This window comes from Musca vetustissima, unplaced genomic scaffold (genome assembly GCF_032173495.1).
Source record: "Musca vetustissima isolate MV318-11 ecotype Yass unplaced genomic scaffold, APGP_CSIRO_Mvet_v1 utg561, whole genome shotgun sequence".
NCBI lineage: Eukaryota > Metazoa > Arthropoda > Insecta > Diptera > Muscidae > Musca > Musca vetustissima.
In genome coordinates, this window is record NW_026886958.1 from 743440 (window position 1) to 762823 (window position 19384).

The 19384-nt window shown below is 37.9% G+C and overlaps 2 protein-coding genes across 2 annotated transcripts; one reads left to right on the plus strand and one right to left on the minus strand.

Annotated features, from left to right (window-relative positions):
* Positions 1–807: 807 nt before the first annotated feature.
* On the plus strand, positions 808–10433 carry LOC133334457 (transcription elongation factor B polypeptide 3). Its single transcript, XM_061542752.1, has 7 exons — positions 808–911; positions 5774–6980; positions 7125–7338; positions 7413–7507; positions 7568–7767; positions 9984–10275; positions 10352–10433. The coding sequence occupies exons 1-7, from the start codon at positions 837–839 to the stop codon at positions 10429–10431; spliced, it is 2163 nt and encodes a 720-aa protein (XP_061398736.1). The 5' UTR covers positions 808–836; the 3' UTR covers positions 10432–10433.
* Positions 10434–14065: 3632 nt separating this feature from the next.
* On the minus strand, positions 14066–19032 carry LOC133334458 (TAF5-like RNA polymerase II p300/CBP-associated factor-associated factor 65 kDa subunit 5L). Its single transcript, XM_061542753.1, has 7 exons — positions 18907–19032; positions 18671–18837; positions 17769–18605; positions 15018–15296; positions 14661–14961; positions 14257–14603; positions 14066–14195 (listed from the first exon to the last, which is right to left on the minus strand). The coding sequence occupies exons 1-7, from the start codon at positions 19030–19032 to the stop codon at positions 14066–14068; spliced, it is 2187 nt and encodes a 728-aa protein (XP_061398737.1).
* Between the last annotated feature and the right edge of the window lie 352 nt (positions 19033–19384).

The following is a 19384-nucleotide window of genomic DNA, read 5'->3' on the forward strand; positions in this document are numbered from 1 at the left end:
GTCAAACTTTAGGCATAAGCTACACATATACAGTATTTTGAGAATTTGAGAATGTTTTCTAATCGATGTGCCTATATTATTTATGCTTTATATTCCTCGGCGTGAAACTGCCAATTTTTGAAATATCACAGCGAACTTCTGATATTTACGAAGTATAAATGCTTCGGGTTTGCCATTCCATTTAATTTTTACCGATATCTTGAGATTATATTCTTCATTCTTCTTCATTCCAACGAGGAATGAGTTTCAATGGGTTTTTTCCTACCTAAACTCACGGCCTGAAGGTTATCGAATTCACCATCCGAATCCAAGGAAATTGTTCCCTCAACATAAGGCACTGGACTGGATACTAAGTCAACAAAATCCATTTTGGTAGAACGCTCATCGCTTATCTTCTAGCCTAACCTTCTTGGTATGTTTACTACTAAAACTAAGCTCCACATTTTCAGTATTTTGAGGGTTTTCGGACATGTTTTCCAATTGAACGGACTATATTCCTTATATTTTGGATTATGATTGTATAGGATATTTCCGATTCTTCCCGGCCCACATTAGGTTTCCAAAATCTCTTAAAATATATACCAATGTGAACACACCTTGTTCTAAATCACTGCTCTCAAATACCAAATACTAGCAGCGACAACACTAGTAACCATAATCTAGCGCTATTTGGTAATCACTTCATTCCGTTTTTTCATTCCTAACTTAATTTGACGTCTCGACATTTTTTGTTGTTTGTTGTGTCTTTTTTTTCAGTTAATTAATTAATTAATTAAAGAGATTATAGTGAACTTTTCCGAACTAACCAAATACACGGAGTGGATAACGGAACCGCAATGACCACTTCCATTGTTGAAGTTATACAACATTATCAGCGTAGCATTGATAATAGCCAAGACAATGAGGCCAGGGTAAGTAGTTGTCGCAACCAGAAAAAACAAAACGAAAAACTTCAACCAAAAAAAAGTTGTCTCTTCCCTGGCGATGCCATATGACGTTGGAGACGTATGCAGAAATTTTGGAATCCCAAAATGCCAATGAAAAGAACAACAACAACACATCGGAAAATGTCATTGCATTGTGAAATTATGAACAAAAAAGAAAAAGAATGAATGACAGACATATGATGTATGGCGTCTAGTAGTCTATTTTTATTCCAGTATATATTATCATCTATTTTAATTTGATCCATTAGGGGAATATCCGTATAAACAGCAAGGTGTCAGTTTTCTTGTGTGCTGTCATTTGTTAAAAAAGAAAGGTGGAAAGAAAGAATTAAAGAATATGTCTGAAATGGTCCAAAAGAAATGCAAACAACACCACCAACAACAAGAGCAGCAGAAAGAAAGCGAAAGCAACGATAAATTTGATTACAACAACAACCTGAGTGATGTCCCATGAAACTAACAGATGTTTTTATTTACACTCGTGTTGTTGTTGCAGATGTTGTTGCGCTATTTGTATTCGTATGCGTGTGTGTTTGTGTTTTTGCTACATATGCTGATTGTTGTTGTGTGGTAGAGGATTAGCATAGAATTTCTTTAGAAAGGCCGCAATATACTTAAGATATTTACCCTTCAATATGGCACTGTATTTTGATTTAGGATTCTCGCTAGGTTCTGCTGTGACATGTTCGTATCATTAGTATTGTGGAAAGTCCCTATTTTGTTTTAATTTTAATGGCTAAACGATCCGATATCTTAGATTTTTTTGGAAATATAGTTTTTAATTGTGGGACGTTCCTGGATATTTGAACCGGATTTCCGGTTACAAGGTTCTCCGGAACCAATGGTATTAAAATTTGTATCTTTTTTGAAAACTTTTTTTTTTTTTTTTGAAAACTCCCTAAAACGGCACTTACATTAGAACTTTTTGCAGGGTTAAACTACTTTATGAGGATTTATTCGACAAATAGGCAATGGGACTGACAATTAAAACCCTCTGGGTTAACTAAATCCGGGTACAATGTAAACATACTTGGTCTGTTCCCGTACTGCAATAATCTACTATTTTTTACTATTTTCTTCGATATCATAAAGGAAAAATGGTTATCGTAGTAAAAAAAATTACATTCTTGCAGGTTCTGGAACAGACCAAATATATAATTCAAAAAAAAAAAAAAAAAAACTGCACTTTGAGCATAAAAAAATGAGTCAATATTTGTACCAATTTTGGCTCAAAAGTTATGAGCTATAGAACCCTAGATTACTGTTCTCCATAGGAGAACGTCTTTAATGAAAAGTTTGAGAAGCACTCTTGCCGTCACTTGATGCTAACACAATAAATCGGCTATATTTTCAATATTTGTTGATATTTTTATATTTAAAAGGGCATACTGTTTAGCCAGTCTTGACATTTGCCCATAGAATAAAGCTCTGAATCCCCGGCCGAAGACCGAACACCATGGGAAGACCGAACACCATGGGAAGACCGAACACCATGGGAAACTTGGTATCGCCATAAATAAAACTAATGATATCAGTTTTGAAATTCGGAGAAGAATAGTGTTGGCCAACAGATGCTGCTATGTACTGAGTAAGCAACTCAAAGCTAGACCACCTCCCGCCAGACCAAATTCACACTCTGCAAGACGCTGATACTACCCGTGCTATTATATAGATCTGAAGCATGGGTACTTACGCAAGCAGATGAGGCAGCTCTTGGAGTGTTTGAGAGAAAAATTCTCCGAAAGATCTATGGACCGATCTACGTTGAAGGTGAATATCGCCGTCGAATGAACCATGAACTGTACCAGCTATTATCGGACATCGGCATTGTTAGACGTGTTGAGCTGCAGCGACTACGTTGGCTAGGCCATGTTGTGAGAATGGATGAAGATGCCCAAGCCCAAAAGGCATATAAAAGCGAACCATCTGATGGTTCACGCAGAAGGGGAAAGCCACGAATAAAATGAAAAGATCAAGTTGAAGACAACATTGCCGAATATGATCTTTTAAACTGGCTAAGCTCGGCTTATGAAACGAAAGTTCTGTCACAAATATGGATTCTCTGGAAATATGAATTTCAATCAGGTTCCCTAGGGCTATCTGTTTTTACCACATATCGCACCATTTTGGAAAGCTCAACATGTAGTGTTTCATTTGGGCCTGGATTGATGACAGACTATAGTAGACTCTTTATCAAATTTTATCACAACCAAAAATCGGGTCTAAAAATCGACATTTTGATTGCATATCCCAAACGGTTTGAGATAACCCCATAAGCAATATTAATCTTATAGGTTCCGTAGAACCGAATATAATTCGATTCCAGCACCCGAACTTTGGGTAAAAACTCGGGTGTTCGTTTGGAAAATGCACCAAAATACATATAAAGTGGTTGGATCTTCCTCTAGGTGCTATACTTGGAGATCGAGTGGTATTTATAATTTTCAACTAATGTGATTGACAATAGGTCATTAAAACCAACTTGGACTTATATTTGGATTTAAATAAAAAGAGAACAATACATCCAATGTGGAGACTGGTAATGATCAAATTTCGGTAGACACTCAATGAGAACCTAGAATATTGATTTAGAACCAAAGGATGGCCTCAGGACTGAATAATCGTCACACAAAAAACTTTAGTGGAATCTCCACAAAACATCCTTCCTCATTTCTAAAAAAACAAAAATGATAGCGATTGCTGCGGGTGCCTTGGCATTGCCATTTTTTACCTCAACAAGTGCAGTTTCAACGAAAGTTGGCACCACCTTCCATTGCGAAGAAAGGTGAGGAGTCTATGTCGGGTAAAGGAAGAGTCCTAAAAATACCTCCAGAAAGGAACAAGTTAGAACCCGTCCCGAGCAACAAACAACGATATCAAATCTATCAGTTGCTGCGCTGCCAGAACCAGGGTTGTGATAGTACGACTGCTCTTGGACAAGTCCCAACGTTGCGAACACAAATCAGGATGTGCTTCGACTACTGCGCCGTCTTACACGCACATGTATTTGTTGAAGTAGTACACGAAGTAAGACCAAACTTCCCAGCAGAAGCAACGGTATTAGCTAATGAGCGTGATGAGCTCGGTCGTATGATCCCTGAAGACCCAAGGGTGCGAAAACTTACCCTTGAAGTCAACAGACTAGTAGTATGCGAGCAAAAAAGGATAAAGTAGCAATACCACCTGAAGCAATGCAACATTGTAACCAAAAACAAGTAAATTGTAGGCAACGGTTATGTCACTCACGAATCTGGAAGGAATGATGACAGGGCAGCTTTCACATTTAACGACGTAACTGTTACAGACCGGAAAAAGTGCGCGTGTTATTTTAACCGGTAATTCATTGAGCAGCCCGAGAGTGGCAGGGCGAAAAGGAGTGTATTATGTCGCAAAAGGGCACTCCTAGCCTAGGAGGTACCAGCACAATTTTCGAAGGAGGACGTTGCAAATGTTATCAAAAACGATTAGTAATCCAAAGCGTTGGGCCCGGACGGAATATGTATGGTAATGCTTAAGCAACTGGATGAACCCGGATTTGAGTATTTAAATTCAGCCCTCAACTTGTCGTTAACCACCCAGCACCCCTGCCAGCAGATATGAATCGTACAGGCGGATTTCACTCCTGTCGTCAGTAATAGTCAATGGAGAACTGATTCTGATCGCTAACTACGCCAAGATACTGGGAGTAACGTTCGACAGTCTTTTCAAGTCATCTGCATAAGGCACTGCTTTTTGCGATAAGCTGAGAAGTAGGAACAAGGTCCTAAAGTCGCTAGCCGACAGCAGAAACCTTTTTGACCTCTTATAAAGCTATGTGGCGACAGTGTGATTTGCGAAGTGATACGCAGTGGAAGAATGTACAGACCTACCAGAGTGTTGCCCTGATTACTCATGACTACAGTGGACCAACTTCATGAGAAGACTTACCGGTCCCTCGACACAATTATATGTTGTAGATGCAGCGTTTGGCTCAATTCCTATTCGGCAAGAAACAGACAATCAATAGCCCACAACATGTATGTTGTTGCTACAACAACAACTGCTAACGTTCAAATAGACTATTAAACCCTTCCAATCCCATTACTCTCGGTGACAAACGAGAGTCTGAAGAGCAATACAGACCTTCTCGACCTTCCCGACCCTTCTCTAACATGATTCACCATTGACGGTTGACGATGATGATATTTTCTACTGTGGTCGAAACAACGGGGTTTTTTGGTGGTCTATGCTAAGAAAGCACGATTACAGACAAAAAATTCCTTCACATCAAGAGATACCTCAAATTTATTCTGAAATTCTAAATTGATGTTGGAATGACATCTTGATCGAAAGAATTCCGACGTCTCGTGCCAAAAGGGGCATAAGTTAACCCTTCAACGGGGAAGAATACTATGGGTGGTCCAAGAACATTTGGGAAACGCATGTCAGGAATCTCTGTTCAATTTTCACTTAGAGTCCTGGATAAATTTCAAAGAATGGATGTGGCAAACTTCAGACAACAACTGGCAATTAGACTGTGCGATATAAATTATTATAAACATTTACATTAGCCAGAGGTGGATAAACCAATTTCCAGGATAGTTTAACGCTATTCCCTTACATTGATATCCTGTAGTCTGAAGAATGATATGAGTGTTTGGATCACATTATCTTTTTATTTCTTTATCTACACCCAGTCTACAATTTCTATATTATGTACAGCCACACATCTGTTCCGATGATTAAGAAATTTTGAGAAAATTTGATTTTCTTCACAACTCCATATTTTGAAATTTGAATGAAAAGAATTCCTATCTTATTAGTATTTCTCATTCTATTTTATCCAGCTACTTCACTGTATCAATAAACTATACAAATTACCAATTAAAGTCGAACATCTCCAGGAAACGGGAGTGGGAAAAACAGTCAATTCGCTGAGGAAATTCAATGGAGAAATTGGTGTGGCAGCAAAAACCTTGGTAACAAAATGGAAAGCTATGGTGGCAGCCGAAGAAGAACCCATGGACACAACATCCCAAACATATGAAAATGATACGCAACACCATAATGACAACGATGAGCCGGATCCATCGCCAAATGATAATATGCATATAGATGAGGATGAAAATCGTAATAGTCACAGTGGCAGTCGACATTCAAATCATTCCGAGAAGGAAAAACACAAAGATAGAAGTCATAGTAGTAGTAGCAGTAGTCATAATAATACACCACACAAGGAATCGTCTAGCAAACATTCATCTTCGAAACACTCAAATGAACACAAGTCATCATCCTCATCATCTTCATCGAAACGGGATAAAGAAAGTCACCACAAAAGCAGTAGTAAAGATAAGGAAAAAGGCGGCGAACACAAGTCCAGAGATAAACACAAGGATAAACATCATGAAAAGGATCGAGAGCACAGTGAGAAGCGTAAAGAAGAAAAACAGAAATCGGATAAAGAAATATCCAATCACAAAGACAGTAGTAGTAAGGAGGAACACAAACACAAATCTTCCTCCAAAGAGAGAGACAGCAGCGAAAAGGAGAAGCACAAAGAACGATCTGAGAAGCATCATAAAAGTTCCTCCAAGGATAAACACAAGGAAAAGGATAAAAACAAAGAAAAGAATAAAGAAGAAAAACAAGCATCGTCATCCTCATCAAAAGACAAACATAAATCATCATCATCGCCATCTAGCACCAAAGACTCAACTCAAGAATGTCGGAAACGACACAATTCCGATACTGAATCGAGTGATTTTAAATCACCACTGCCCAAAATTGCCAAAACATCACATAAAAGCTCGGGCAAATTGGTTGAAAATGGATCTTCACCTCCACAAGATGCCAATGAAGGCGAGGAGGAGGATGGTTTCGATTCAACCATGGGCACGAATTTCGATGATATTTTAGGCATGTTAGATAAACCGGTTAAGAAAAGTAAGAAATCCAATAAAACCTCAACACCCGGCAGCAGTTGTAGTAGTGGTGGTGGTGGCAGTTCCAAAGAATCTCCTCCCAAACCTTCAACAAGTAGTCAAAGGAAAAATGGTTTATCCAGCACACCTGCAGCGTATAGTCCTATGGCGGCAACAACACCCTCAAAATTACCAACGGCGGTGAGTTTACTGAATATAAATTTTTTAGGCAATTTGTGTTTAATTCGATGCTTGTTTTCATATTTTTAGAAACCAGATCTATTGGCTTCGTCGGCAAAATTGGAACCTTTGGATCCCAGCATTGCCTTAGAACTGCCCACAATATCAACAAATTATCGACCAATGCCATTGAATCAAACTGTAATGGATTGTGTGTTTAATACCTCATCAAGTTCATCATCTAGACCTCCTGTGCGCACCATGAGCGATGCCGATGCTTTACAGCATGGCATTTCCTCAAAGACCATAAGGTTTGATTTGAGAATATTTGTTTTGTTGAAATTGTTGTTTCGCTCTATAACTCACTACTTTTTCATATAAATAGAACAAAAATTTATTCTGGTACCAAAACTGGTCAAATATATCAAGTGCCCTCGCTGTTTGATATGTGTATAAGGATTCTGCAAAAGAATATTGATGGTAATTATTATATTTTTTTTTATTGGATTTTGTTTAAAATTTTATTATTTCATTTCTTAGCTTTGGAATACACTGGTGGTGTACCATTTGAAGTTTTGCGTCCAGTATTGGAAAGAGCCACACCCCAACAGCTATTCATATTTGAAGATTACAATCCGTATTTAATGGAGGATAGTGATGTTCTATGGCAGATTCATGTATCGCGTAATTATCGCACACAGAAACGTCTGGAAAATGAATCGTGGAGGGAAATGTTTATGGTAAGTTTTAATAAATATTTATAACAATTAGGTGTCAAATTCTTTGCAAAATCTCCTGTCTTTTGTTCATTCTCATTTAACATATATTCCAATGATTTATGCGCAAGAAATACAATGTCCCTCAGAAGTCTACAAGCTTGTCAAAATAGAGTATTAAAAATAGTTTTTAACCTACCACAGAGATACTGTACATTAAATCTGTTTACAATTGAATATATATGTATTTTAATGTATCAGGGGAATTGAATATAATACAATGCATTTCAGCCCAAATATAATAGTCACGAATACAAAAACTAGGCCTCTACATTTTAAATTTATTTGAAAAATATCCTTAAATCCTACAAACATATGTAAAATATTTTTAAAAGGTCAGTTCAATACTCTTTATTATGCGGCTCCTGGACAAGTGTGATTTCTACGAGTGAGAATGTATGGAGTAATGTGCACCAAATTTAACAGTTGCTAGCTTCTCCGGTGAAAGACGGACTTACCCAAGCCGTATAGCCCCTCTGCTTTTTCCAGTACGGTCCGTTGTAGGCGTTAAAAAAAATATCGTCGTTCTTCATGAATATGAATATTGTCTACGATATGTAGATAATGACCCCAACTAGATCAGCGAGAGGGATTATTTTGGATAACGTCGATACAATCCTCCAGAACACATGTCTGAGTTGCAGCGTCGGCTTACTTCGGTTCCGACTTTTGGGACCCTTGCGTCGAGGCAAAAAATTTGGCCTTTTCGCCTTTTTCCTGTCACTGATTGTTCGGAACGACGCAACCGAAGCAGTTTGCTGCACCGCATCCTCCTCTTCACAGCAATTGGTTGTGTTTTAGTGTTCAAATAGCAGGCGCCGTCCAAAATCGACACAGCTATGGCAAGCATATCTGGTATTTCAGAATGCCTGGCAGAGTAGCGATATCGGTCTGCTTCGGTTCGAACTTCTGGAACCCTTGCGTCGTGATTGAAAATTTGGTTTTTGAGGTTAGATCCATACAGTTGTATACGCTGTGGAAGTCGACACTGCTGTCGCGAGCATATCCGGTCATCTAGAAATCCTAGCTTCTGATACCCTTGCGTCGAGATTAAAGGTTTGGCCTTTCGCCTTCTTCTTGTCATTCATTGCAGGGGTCTTTGTCGACGCAACCAAAACAGATTCCTGCGCTGTAAGTGTATATGACATGTCAACGCCTTCTTCTTGTCACAATCTTTGCAGGGGCTGTTTGCTGTGTGTTTCATGTTTCGTTCTTGGCCTTGTTGACGCAAGGACATCCCCTTTCGAGTTTAACAGTTTATATGGTTTTTGGAATTCCTATAGAAGGCGGTTGCGTCCAATCGCCTTTTCAGAGGCCATTGTACGGGTTCTCCTTCTGGACAACCTAGTCACGACTTCTAACCTTCATTGGTGGATGGTGACAACGATCTGTAGTCATTCAGCTACCCCCCTCGAAGGTCCTATTTAATTACATATTCCTGGTTCCATTTTCGCTGTCGGTCGTACTTAGAATCCTTTCAATCAAGAAGTCATTTGGATAGTTTTTTTAGAACTTCCACATAAATTTGAGGTTACTTTTTAGCTGGAGGAATTCCTGGTCGGCAATCGCAATTCTATCCCGCTCGATGAACCGGTTGCTAAAGTTAACTCCGCGTCTGCAGATCTTTTTGTCGGAGGCTTCCTTGGCATTGACAGATTTCAATATGACGTCAAAGACTTAGTAGCTAAGGTTGAAAAAATTTTGCTGAGGCTACCAAGTATTAACAAGGTTCTGTTCGCATACACTCGGTACCCTGACTGAAAACCGTGAAACACTGATGGAACCATGCTGCCTAACATTCCAGTGCTTGGAAGGTTACTTTAGAAAGGTGGTGATTATAGACAAAGGGATTGCTTATTTAGGGGCGTCGATATTGACATCATAAACACACGTTTTTTTTCATCCGAGACTCCATCAAAACACGCTGACTATCTGCGATGGTAGCATTCAGATTTGTTCCCCGTAGAGAGAATTCAGATTTGCTTTCCTATTCGTAAAAAAAACTAAGCCTAAACTATTTCAAAAAATATTCTTAAAAACTCCACGCCTCAGTTCCAAAAAATATTCTTAAAAAATCCACGTCTCAGTTCCAAAAAATATTCTTAAAAACTCCACGCCTCAGTTCCAAAAAATATTCTTAAAAAATCCATGTCTATAACCCAAAAATATTTTTTTTACAGCGTTGCCAAGAAGAAGAGGAAAGACGTTTAAGTTTTCTCAAGGATAGCATTAAGGCATCACAAAAAATTGCCGCCGCTCCTGTGCGAAAAACACAATTGGCATTTGTTGACTCAATGGTTAAGCCGCCAAGGAATGTTCAACGTAAACAGGAACAATATGGCACAAAATCAAAAATGGTTGCAACACCGGCAGCCCGCGTGGCGGCTCTGCAAAGTGTTACGCCCAATGCAGCTAAGACCGGAGACCAACGTTTAAAAGTTCCATCAACGGTTAGGGATCATGCTCAAGTTTGTAAGTATTTTAAAGAAAACAAAAATTTGTAAACTATTTTTTTTATTAACATTGTCCCCAAATTTCTCTCCTACAGCACATTCTTCAGTGCGACCCAAAAAGGCACCGCTAATGCAGAAAACGTTGGCTTTTATGCGCGGACGACTTAAACGCTAAGATTCCATCGTGTTCTTAGCCAAAAAATATATAAATTAATTTCAGACATAGTTATTTAATGAGAATTACTAAATTATTAAACAACAAAAACATAAAAGTGATAGTCCTCTTTTTAGTTGGCTCTTAAACCACAACAACTACTACTACAAAAAATACTTTCAACTCTTCATTGCCTCATTTAGTGTAAACTATTTTCTTTTCTTTTAAGCTTAAAAATAATTATAAGGGTATATTGTTTATATTCTATTTTCTATTCTTTGCATACCTATTTTTTCATTATTTTTTATAGCTTTAGTTTTCTTTTCCAAATGCCTATTCTCATCCTATGTTCTGAAACATACATTAAAATTATTTATTACTATTATTATTTTTTATATTATATTTTATTTCATCCAAACTGAAAATAGTGACCTTAAATGTATCCCACAACAATAAGCACATCACATGCTACATACATACAACAACATATATACGTAATTATAAAGGAAATATAATTAAAAAAAATTGTCTTTAAAAACTTATAATTTTGATAAAATTCAAACCGCATCATCTCAACAAATACCATTAATAGCAGCTCCTTTTGTTATACCATTTTTTTAAATTATATAATTTGTTTAGTTAGCTGTTATCTTTTCTACAGAATTATATAAATGTTTTCAAAATTGCAAACACTTTTTTATTTTATTTCCATGTCCATGTTCCACAACAGAAAAACTGTCGTAAAATCACACAAGAAGAAGTTATGCGTTTAGATTCATAGGTTATGAACATATAGAAAAAAAGTTATAAACATATTTTAAATACAATAAAAAAGAAACAAATAATTACAAAAAGCAACAAATAAAAAATTTATTTTGGGGTGAGATAAAAAAACTGAAACAAAGTCAAACGCCATAATTTTATTATTATTTTAATTTTATTGAATGAAATAAAAAAATTTCGAAAAATTAGGATAAGTTTACATTTGTTCGTATGAAACAGTCACACGCTGCCCGAATGTTGCTCTGCGGTATTTTGACCCATTCCCGGCGAAGCGCTTGCTTGAGGTGATCGACACTTTGGTATTTTCTAGTGCCAACCTTGCTTTCCTATATACTCCAGACACAATAGTCCAACGGATTGGACCGGAGAATTTGGTGGCCATTGTGCGGTGGAAATGAAGCGAGGAACCTCATTTTGTGCTGAGTGCGATGGTGCTGAGTCCTTTTGGAATATCCAAGGTCTGCGGCCAAAATACTTGCGTGCCCAAGACCACCGGTTCACCGGTGGCCAACCGAAGGTTCACATTTTCAGCTGACCTCTTTGGCAAATAAACACGATCATTTTGTTTGCTGGACAACGAATGTTTTCTCATCGGAGAAAACCAAAATCGGCAGTTCACCACTTTAGCCCAATCGAAGCAACTCTTTAGCTCTTTTGAGTCTATTTTATTTCTGTTGCGGTGTAAGTTCATGCACTTTTTGGAATTTCAATGGCTTTATCCCGAGCTCATTTTCAATATTTTCCGAATGGAATATTGCGATATGTTCAGCTCACGAGACATTTTTCGGCCACTGCGTCGCGGTTTTCGACCAAGTCGCTTCTTTACTTTTCGAACCATTTCTGCTGATGCATCTATTCAGTTGTCCGTCCGAGCCTACAAGTCTATGGCCTATAGACTTATAGCTAAAGCCAATAGATGTGGCACAATTTCTCCCGCTACCCTCTTCAAATCCGATTTCGTAATAATTAATTAATATATTTTCCTTCTTCCGTTTTTTTCTTTCAACATTTCCGGGAAAGAACTTTCGTCAACAGTCAACCTGTTACAACAAAAACAACACATGTAAGTTGATAGTTGAGTACACATGTGTCTATCTCGTCGAGTTAACAACCTGAAAATATCCGCCACGAAATTTTCAGCCACATTGTTCACCACATGGACTGCGGAGATGGGAATCGCATTGAATGTGAAGGTCGAGGGGCAAACAATTCCGACCACCAACTACCCCAAAATACTCGGGTTCACATTCGATAGCATATTCAAATCGTCCGCGCAAACCACAGGTATTTGCGATCAGTTGAAAAGTAGGAACAAGGTCCTCAAGTCGCTTATCGCTTTTACAAAGCAATACATCGGTCTGTGGCTAGCTTTGCGGTACCAGTGTGGTCTGCGAATGCTAGTGCTACGCAACGAAGTAATATTCAGACCTATCAGAATGCCGCCATGAGAACTGCAAGAGGGTCCCTCTTCATGACTAGCTAGGCTGTATCAGTGTGGTCTGCGAATGCTAGTGCTACGCAACGGAGAAGTATTTAGACTAGTGTGGTCTGCGAATACTAGTGCTACGCAACGGAGAATATTCACACCTATCAGAACGCCGTCATGAGAACTGCAACAGGGTGCCTCTTCATGGCACCATTTGGACACCTTCATGAGGAAATAAAGATCATTCCTAACGTACCAAGGGTCTCCAAGTGGAAGAAGCTGCTAAATATTGTAGTAATTGATTTTCAAAATTTGTTCTCCATAGAAAACTATCTTCAGTGGGAGCTTCGATTAGCGTGGAGTATCCTCTCGCATATGTCATCAATAATGAGACCCGACGACATGATCATCTACATACAATACTACCTCTATGCCGTCCACTGGTTTTGGAATATCAGAAAGGTAGATATTGAACATTTTCGGAGAACTCCCTGTTTCAATCTAATGGTCTTCAACTTCCTGTTTTGAATTCCGCATACGACGGGCGTATGCACATATATTAGATTGTATAGTTTGAAAAATGACTGGATGTTGTTTGTGTTGCAGCAGCCCTATTTGACCAAGTGGAAACGCCATCTGTTCTCGAAAAGTTTGGGTGGTTGACAGTATCGAATGCCTTCGATTAGGTTCTGGTTCAGTCCTCTACTAATATTGGTGGAAACGACTTGCAGAGCAGTCTTAAGACTGTATATATTACGGAATCCATGATGATTTTTGACTAGTGAAAAATTTTTTATCTATGAGGGAAGTATAGCCTCACGTGTCTTTGCTAATGAGGACAGAAGTGAAATCGGTCTGTACGATGTTACCCTGCTATAATCTTTGCCATTTTTCCTTCGTACCAAAAAGGTACCAAACCTTCTTGGCCGGGTGGGCTCTTATAGGAAGTAATACACTCCTCTCCACCCAATTACTCTTGGAGTGCTGTATAAACTAAATGTTAAAATAACATGCGCACCTCTTCGGAGAGGTGATAGCGCCCTTGTCTATTCTTTCTTGCAGGGAACGAAAGTGACTTAATCGGTGTTCACAATTTACTTGTTTGGATCTATTGCTTCAGATGGTCTAACCACTTTTTTTCTTTTGTGTTCGGATACTATTAACCTCTTAACTTCAAGAGTAAGTTCTCTCACCCTTGGGCATACCTGAGAAATTTATTAGGTTATCATTTCTTAATTAGTTTCCTTTATGCCCACACCTTTGATCCTAAAATAACAGCATTTTAAAATGAAATCCTTAATTATATACTTTATTCTTTCTAAAAAAAATAAATAAAATAATAATTACATCTAGACAATAGCATTTAAAATAAATCTTACACATTGTCATTTTGGGGACAGTCTTATAAAGAGTATCAAAGAAAAGACACGCAAACGAAATATTTTTTTAACAACCTAAACATGAAATACTTTCATTATTGCTGAAAAATATTTTTACCAAACGTTGGCAATTGGTGGGTAGGGCTACAACACGATTCAACGTTGCCGATGATGATGAAGACGATGAACTGCTTTCACTGGAATTAAAAAAATTGATTTTATTTTTTTAAATCGAAATCGAAAAAAATTAAAACAAACCTCATTGCTGATAACTTCTTGACATCCCATATTCTTAGGCTACCATCACGACTAGCCGATGCAATGTAACGGCCATTTGAACTCCATACAATATTTGTAACAGTGGCTGTGTGATCTTTCAGCTCATTCAATTGTGAACCAGCTGCTAAATCAAAAATTCGTATTTTTGATTCCTCACCACCGGCGGCCAACATTTTACCATCTGGACTAAAGATGAGACTACACACGGGTTGTTTACAATCGGAAAAGACACGCATTAATTTGCCACTGGTAACACACCACAGGCGTACTGAAAAATCAGCGGAACCAGTGGCAATATAATTACCATTGGGATGGAATGCCAAACACTGTAATACAAATTATTAAATTACAATAATAAAATCCTTTATTTTTATGTTACCCACCTCAACATCTTGTGTATGCCCAGCATAAGTAATCAAAGGAAATTCCCTTTCCAAGGACCACAGTCGCGCCGTTAAATCCTTTGAACCCGTTGCCACATACATACCCACCGGACTTTCATCCATACACCAAATGGGATAACGATGTCCCCGATAAATTGCCGCCGTTTGAAGATTTTCCGAACCCCAACAACGCATTGTGGTGTCTTTGGAAACACTGTAGATAAGCGGATATTGTTGGGAAAAGCGAACATCGGTTACACCGGCTCCATGGCCCCGCAGGCTAACTCCACCAAATGCATTACTGCAAATAAGAAACATTTTTAATTATAGGCCGTTAAAAAATGTCTTAGGGCTTACTAGGAATTATCTTCATATTTCTTTTCGTAGTATTTTCCCTTTACATATTCCAGTTGCAAGTCTTGACTTGAGTGTAATTCCTTGATGCTCTCTTCCATTTCATCTTCATTTTCTTCACAGAAATTATTTAGATCCCATCGACAGTGTTTCGATAAATTACGCCCATAGAGATTTCTACCTTGTGTAAAGTGTTGATTCATTTGCCATAATTGTATAACGGAATTATCAAAGCCCGCTACCAAATGACATTCCAAAGGATCTAAGTTGGCGGATGTTAAACTGCAAAATAAAGAATAGATTTAAGATTATTTCTATATCGAAAAAGAAGAGGATATTCTCGATGCTCTCTTTGGGCAGAATACATCAATGTTTTCTAAGGACATAAATATTCTATAGAAAAATCTTATTCAGGTTTTTCATCAACAGAAGTTTTCCAAAATGTCTTCTATAGGCAGAGATCCACAATAAGTCTTCTATGGAAAGAAGTAAATCATGAGGAAGGAACAGGCAAATTTTACAGTTATTCTAGGGAAAAAAGACTCGTATAGAATTTCAAATGAAGGATGGAATGAAGGTCTTGTAAAATTTTTTATGGAAAAAGTTCTGCTGGGGGAAGGCTCTATAGAAAGATGATATTATCGACGGAGATCTCCTACAGATGACATATTGGAAAATCTTCTCGAAGTTTCTTACATCGCAGATGATATTCCCGTTGTTTTCTTTAAAAAGAAATATTCAACAGGTCTTCAATAGACAAAAGAAATCATCAAGGCAAGACAATCTGGGGAAATTAAGAAAGGGTTATCTATACGTATGGAAAGAATACTCTTAGATTCCTTAAAAGAGAGAATAAAAGGAAGACCTTGCAAGGCCTCATATGAAAAAATTCCAAAAGGCCTTTAATGAAAACTTTCTTTAGCTGGCTTGTGATAGAACGTTTGATCAATAGGCCGACCAATAGGGTTTTTTTTAAAGATTTCCAAGCGCGTCGGTTTTGTGCGCAGCTCATCCAATTTGAAACACCATGTTCCGATATGTTGTGTTCCACTTGATCTTTCCATCGAATTCGTGATCTTTCCCTCGAATTCGTGATCTTTGGCTCGCTTTTATATGCCATTTGAGCTGGGGCATCCTCATCCATTCTCACAACAAACGTAGCTGTTGCAGCTCGATTCAGTCTGACTATGTCGATGTCCGAGAAAAGATGGTACAGCTCATGGTTCATTCGACAGCAATATTCACCGTCGACGTTGATCGGCGCGTAGATCTTTCGGACATTTTTTCTCTGAAGCCGCCTCATCTGCTTGCGCAAGTACCCAATGCTTCAGATTCATACAACAGCACGCGTCTTGCAGAGTATGAGTTTGGTCTGGCGAGAAGTGGCCTTGTTTTTTGAATTGCTTACTCAGACCATAGTAGCATCTGTTGGTCATGACTATACTCCTCCGATTTCAAAGCTGATGTTATTAGTTTTGCTTTTGGCGGTACCGAAGTACATAAAATCATTCACTACCTCGAAGCTATAGTTTTCAAGTTCCACAGTTGATTCGAGTCTACTGGCCGTCTTGCGCGTTGATACCTCAGCTTGGACTTCACGCCATTTATTGTCATTTTCACTTTGGCAATTCGTTCAAAGATGGCTGTTGCCGCTCGCCTTCAATAGAAACACGATCTGCCAAACGTTGTCTATGAAGAAAGGATCCCTAGAAATCTTCAATGGAAGGCCTCCTTGAGATGGAATGACAAAAAAAAAAAATGGAAAAAATGTCTTCTACAAGTCTTCTATAAAAAAAAAGTTCTTCTAGATGACATTTATAAAAAAAGTAAATTTTCTTGAGTTTGTCTATAAAAACTTTCAAGGGAGACCTTGTGACATTGTATGGAAAAAAGTTCTCCTCCTTCTATAAAAAAAAAGTTCTTCTAGATGACATTTATAAAAAAAGTAAATTTTCTTGAGTTTGTCTATAAAAACTTTCAAGGGAGACCTTGTGACATTGTATGGAAAAAAGTTCTCCTCAATGTCTTTTACAAAAAAATAAGACATCCTTGAGTTCTTCTATTAAGAGCTGGATGTATTCTACAGATAAAATACCTTCTTGGGGAAATAGATTACCTTCTTAAGAGACATAGAAGACAGATTTTTGTAGAGGTCTTTTATATGAACACAAGTGATTCTAAGGAAAAAAATAACTTAGAGGCCCTCAATGTTAGGCATTGTCTAGAAGGACTGCTAGAGATCTTCAACAGAAACAAGACCTACAGAATATTCCCTAGGATATAACCTTTCCTTGAGGTATTCTGTGGGAAAAAGTTCTTCTAGAGGTCTTTTATGAAAATAAGACATTCTTGAATTCTACTATGGAAACACCTTCTTCGGAGGCTTAGGGGTTTTCTATAGAAAAAGGTTCTCCCGGAGGTCTTTCATTAAAATAAGACCTCTTTAGAACGAAGACCTCCTTGGGAAGTAATACTTTCTTTATTTGGTCAATGAAAACAATATCTACTTGAATGACTTTTATAGAAATATATTTTCATTTACTCTTGGATGTCTCCTATTATCCTAGATGTCTTCAATGTAAACAGGATCTGCTAGGCATTGTCTGTGACAATATTTATATGATCTTCAAAGTTAATGTACCTGTCAATAGTTAAACTCAGACATTTTATACTGTCAACAAATTCGATATCAATGTGATCAAATTTGAAATTGTTCGCCATTTCTTAATGCAAATTTCATTGTCCTCTACTTACCCCTGATTTTTATCGGCAATCTTAACAACACGTGGATATTCTAAAGGATTTTTAAATATTTGTTCACGACATTCTTTGAGGGATTTCAGACAATCCTTAACATTGTAACCACTAACTTTGCCCTCGTTTGCATCCATCTCTGTTTTAATTTGTACCTCCGCCGGTTCCTCAGCTGAACGTTTATTCGAACTTCTTTCACTGCTGGAAGAATGAGATTTCGATTTAACCACTGGCACTTCATTATCCTCATCATCATCCTGAGGCGGCAATTCATCTGCTGGCATAAATATTGTATCTTCGGATAGTTGACGCACTTCATTATCTATTATGTGAATGTGTATCCATGTGTAAATGAGATTTAATATTAAAACATGACCACGTTTTTCCAAAAATGTTTTCAAAGCATTCACAACCGATTCATTGGTGTGTATTTCATATTTCGATGATCTATATTGGGCTACTTCGGGATCTTGTTCCAATGTTTCAAGTTTCTGGCAGGCCGATAGTTTTTGTATCAATTTCATAAAGAATTCCAATTCAGGATCATCTTCGGCAAAGGATTCTCGAGTATAGCGTATATTTAAATGTTGCCAGGCTGAATCGGACATATTCAAATCGGCCGAGGGTACGGAGCAACCATTTATTTTGGTTGGAAAGGGTGCTTCGTAGGTGTCCACAGCTGCCAGTAAATGTGAATATTTACGTAAAAAATCTACAGCAGCTTTGGTTTCACGGCCTTTGATTAGTTCCAAATATAAGTGGCACAACATTGGACCATAGAAACGTTTCAGCTCCGAGCGTATTTCTTCCGGCTGGGATTCCACAAATTGTGAATATCTATAAAAAAAACATTCTCGTTAACACATTTCGCTTCTGAAAGGGTTAGTTTTCGCTTAACGTACTTGGCAAATTGTTGATCCACCATGTTGTAGTTGTTGGTCAAACACAAAACATTGGAGTAGACAAACGAGTTGCCGCCATGCAAATCGGCATCAATCATTTTTTGTAGAACGAAGTTTTTCTTGTTCTGCAGCAAGGCAAAATCGGATTTGCGAAACTTATCCGAACCCTAGTAGTGGTGGGAAAACAAAATGTTAATTTTTTTTGGAAACTTATTTCGTTCTTTCAGACTTCTTACCACAAAACATTTTTGCTTGAGATAGAGGCGACCCACTGCCGCCCTTAGCACATCTGTTTTAGATTTCTTCGATTTGTTGCCACTACAGAGTGGACTGGACGCATGATGATTACTCTGAACACTCATTTATAAGTTTTTTGTTTATAAAATCCACAATTTGTTTAAAAGAAATCCGACACTGATTATCCTCTTCCTACCGTTTGTTTTGATCAATTTTGTTGTTTGCCACCAGGGTTGGTTAAAATTGGTTGGATGATATATTGGTTATATTGCCAGATTGAATGGAATTTTGTTGGGCCTAAATACAGTTCTTATTGTACTGTACACATCATCCGATTTTTTTAATTTGCGATAGAAATTGCCATATTTAAGATATAGCTCTGAAATTTTGCACAGACATTTCTAGTACTCCTAGGATGTTTGGTATTGCAAGTGGGATATATCGGTCCACGTTTTGGTGTAGTCCTCATAGAGTGGT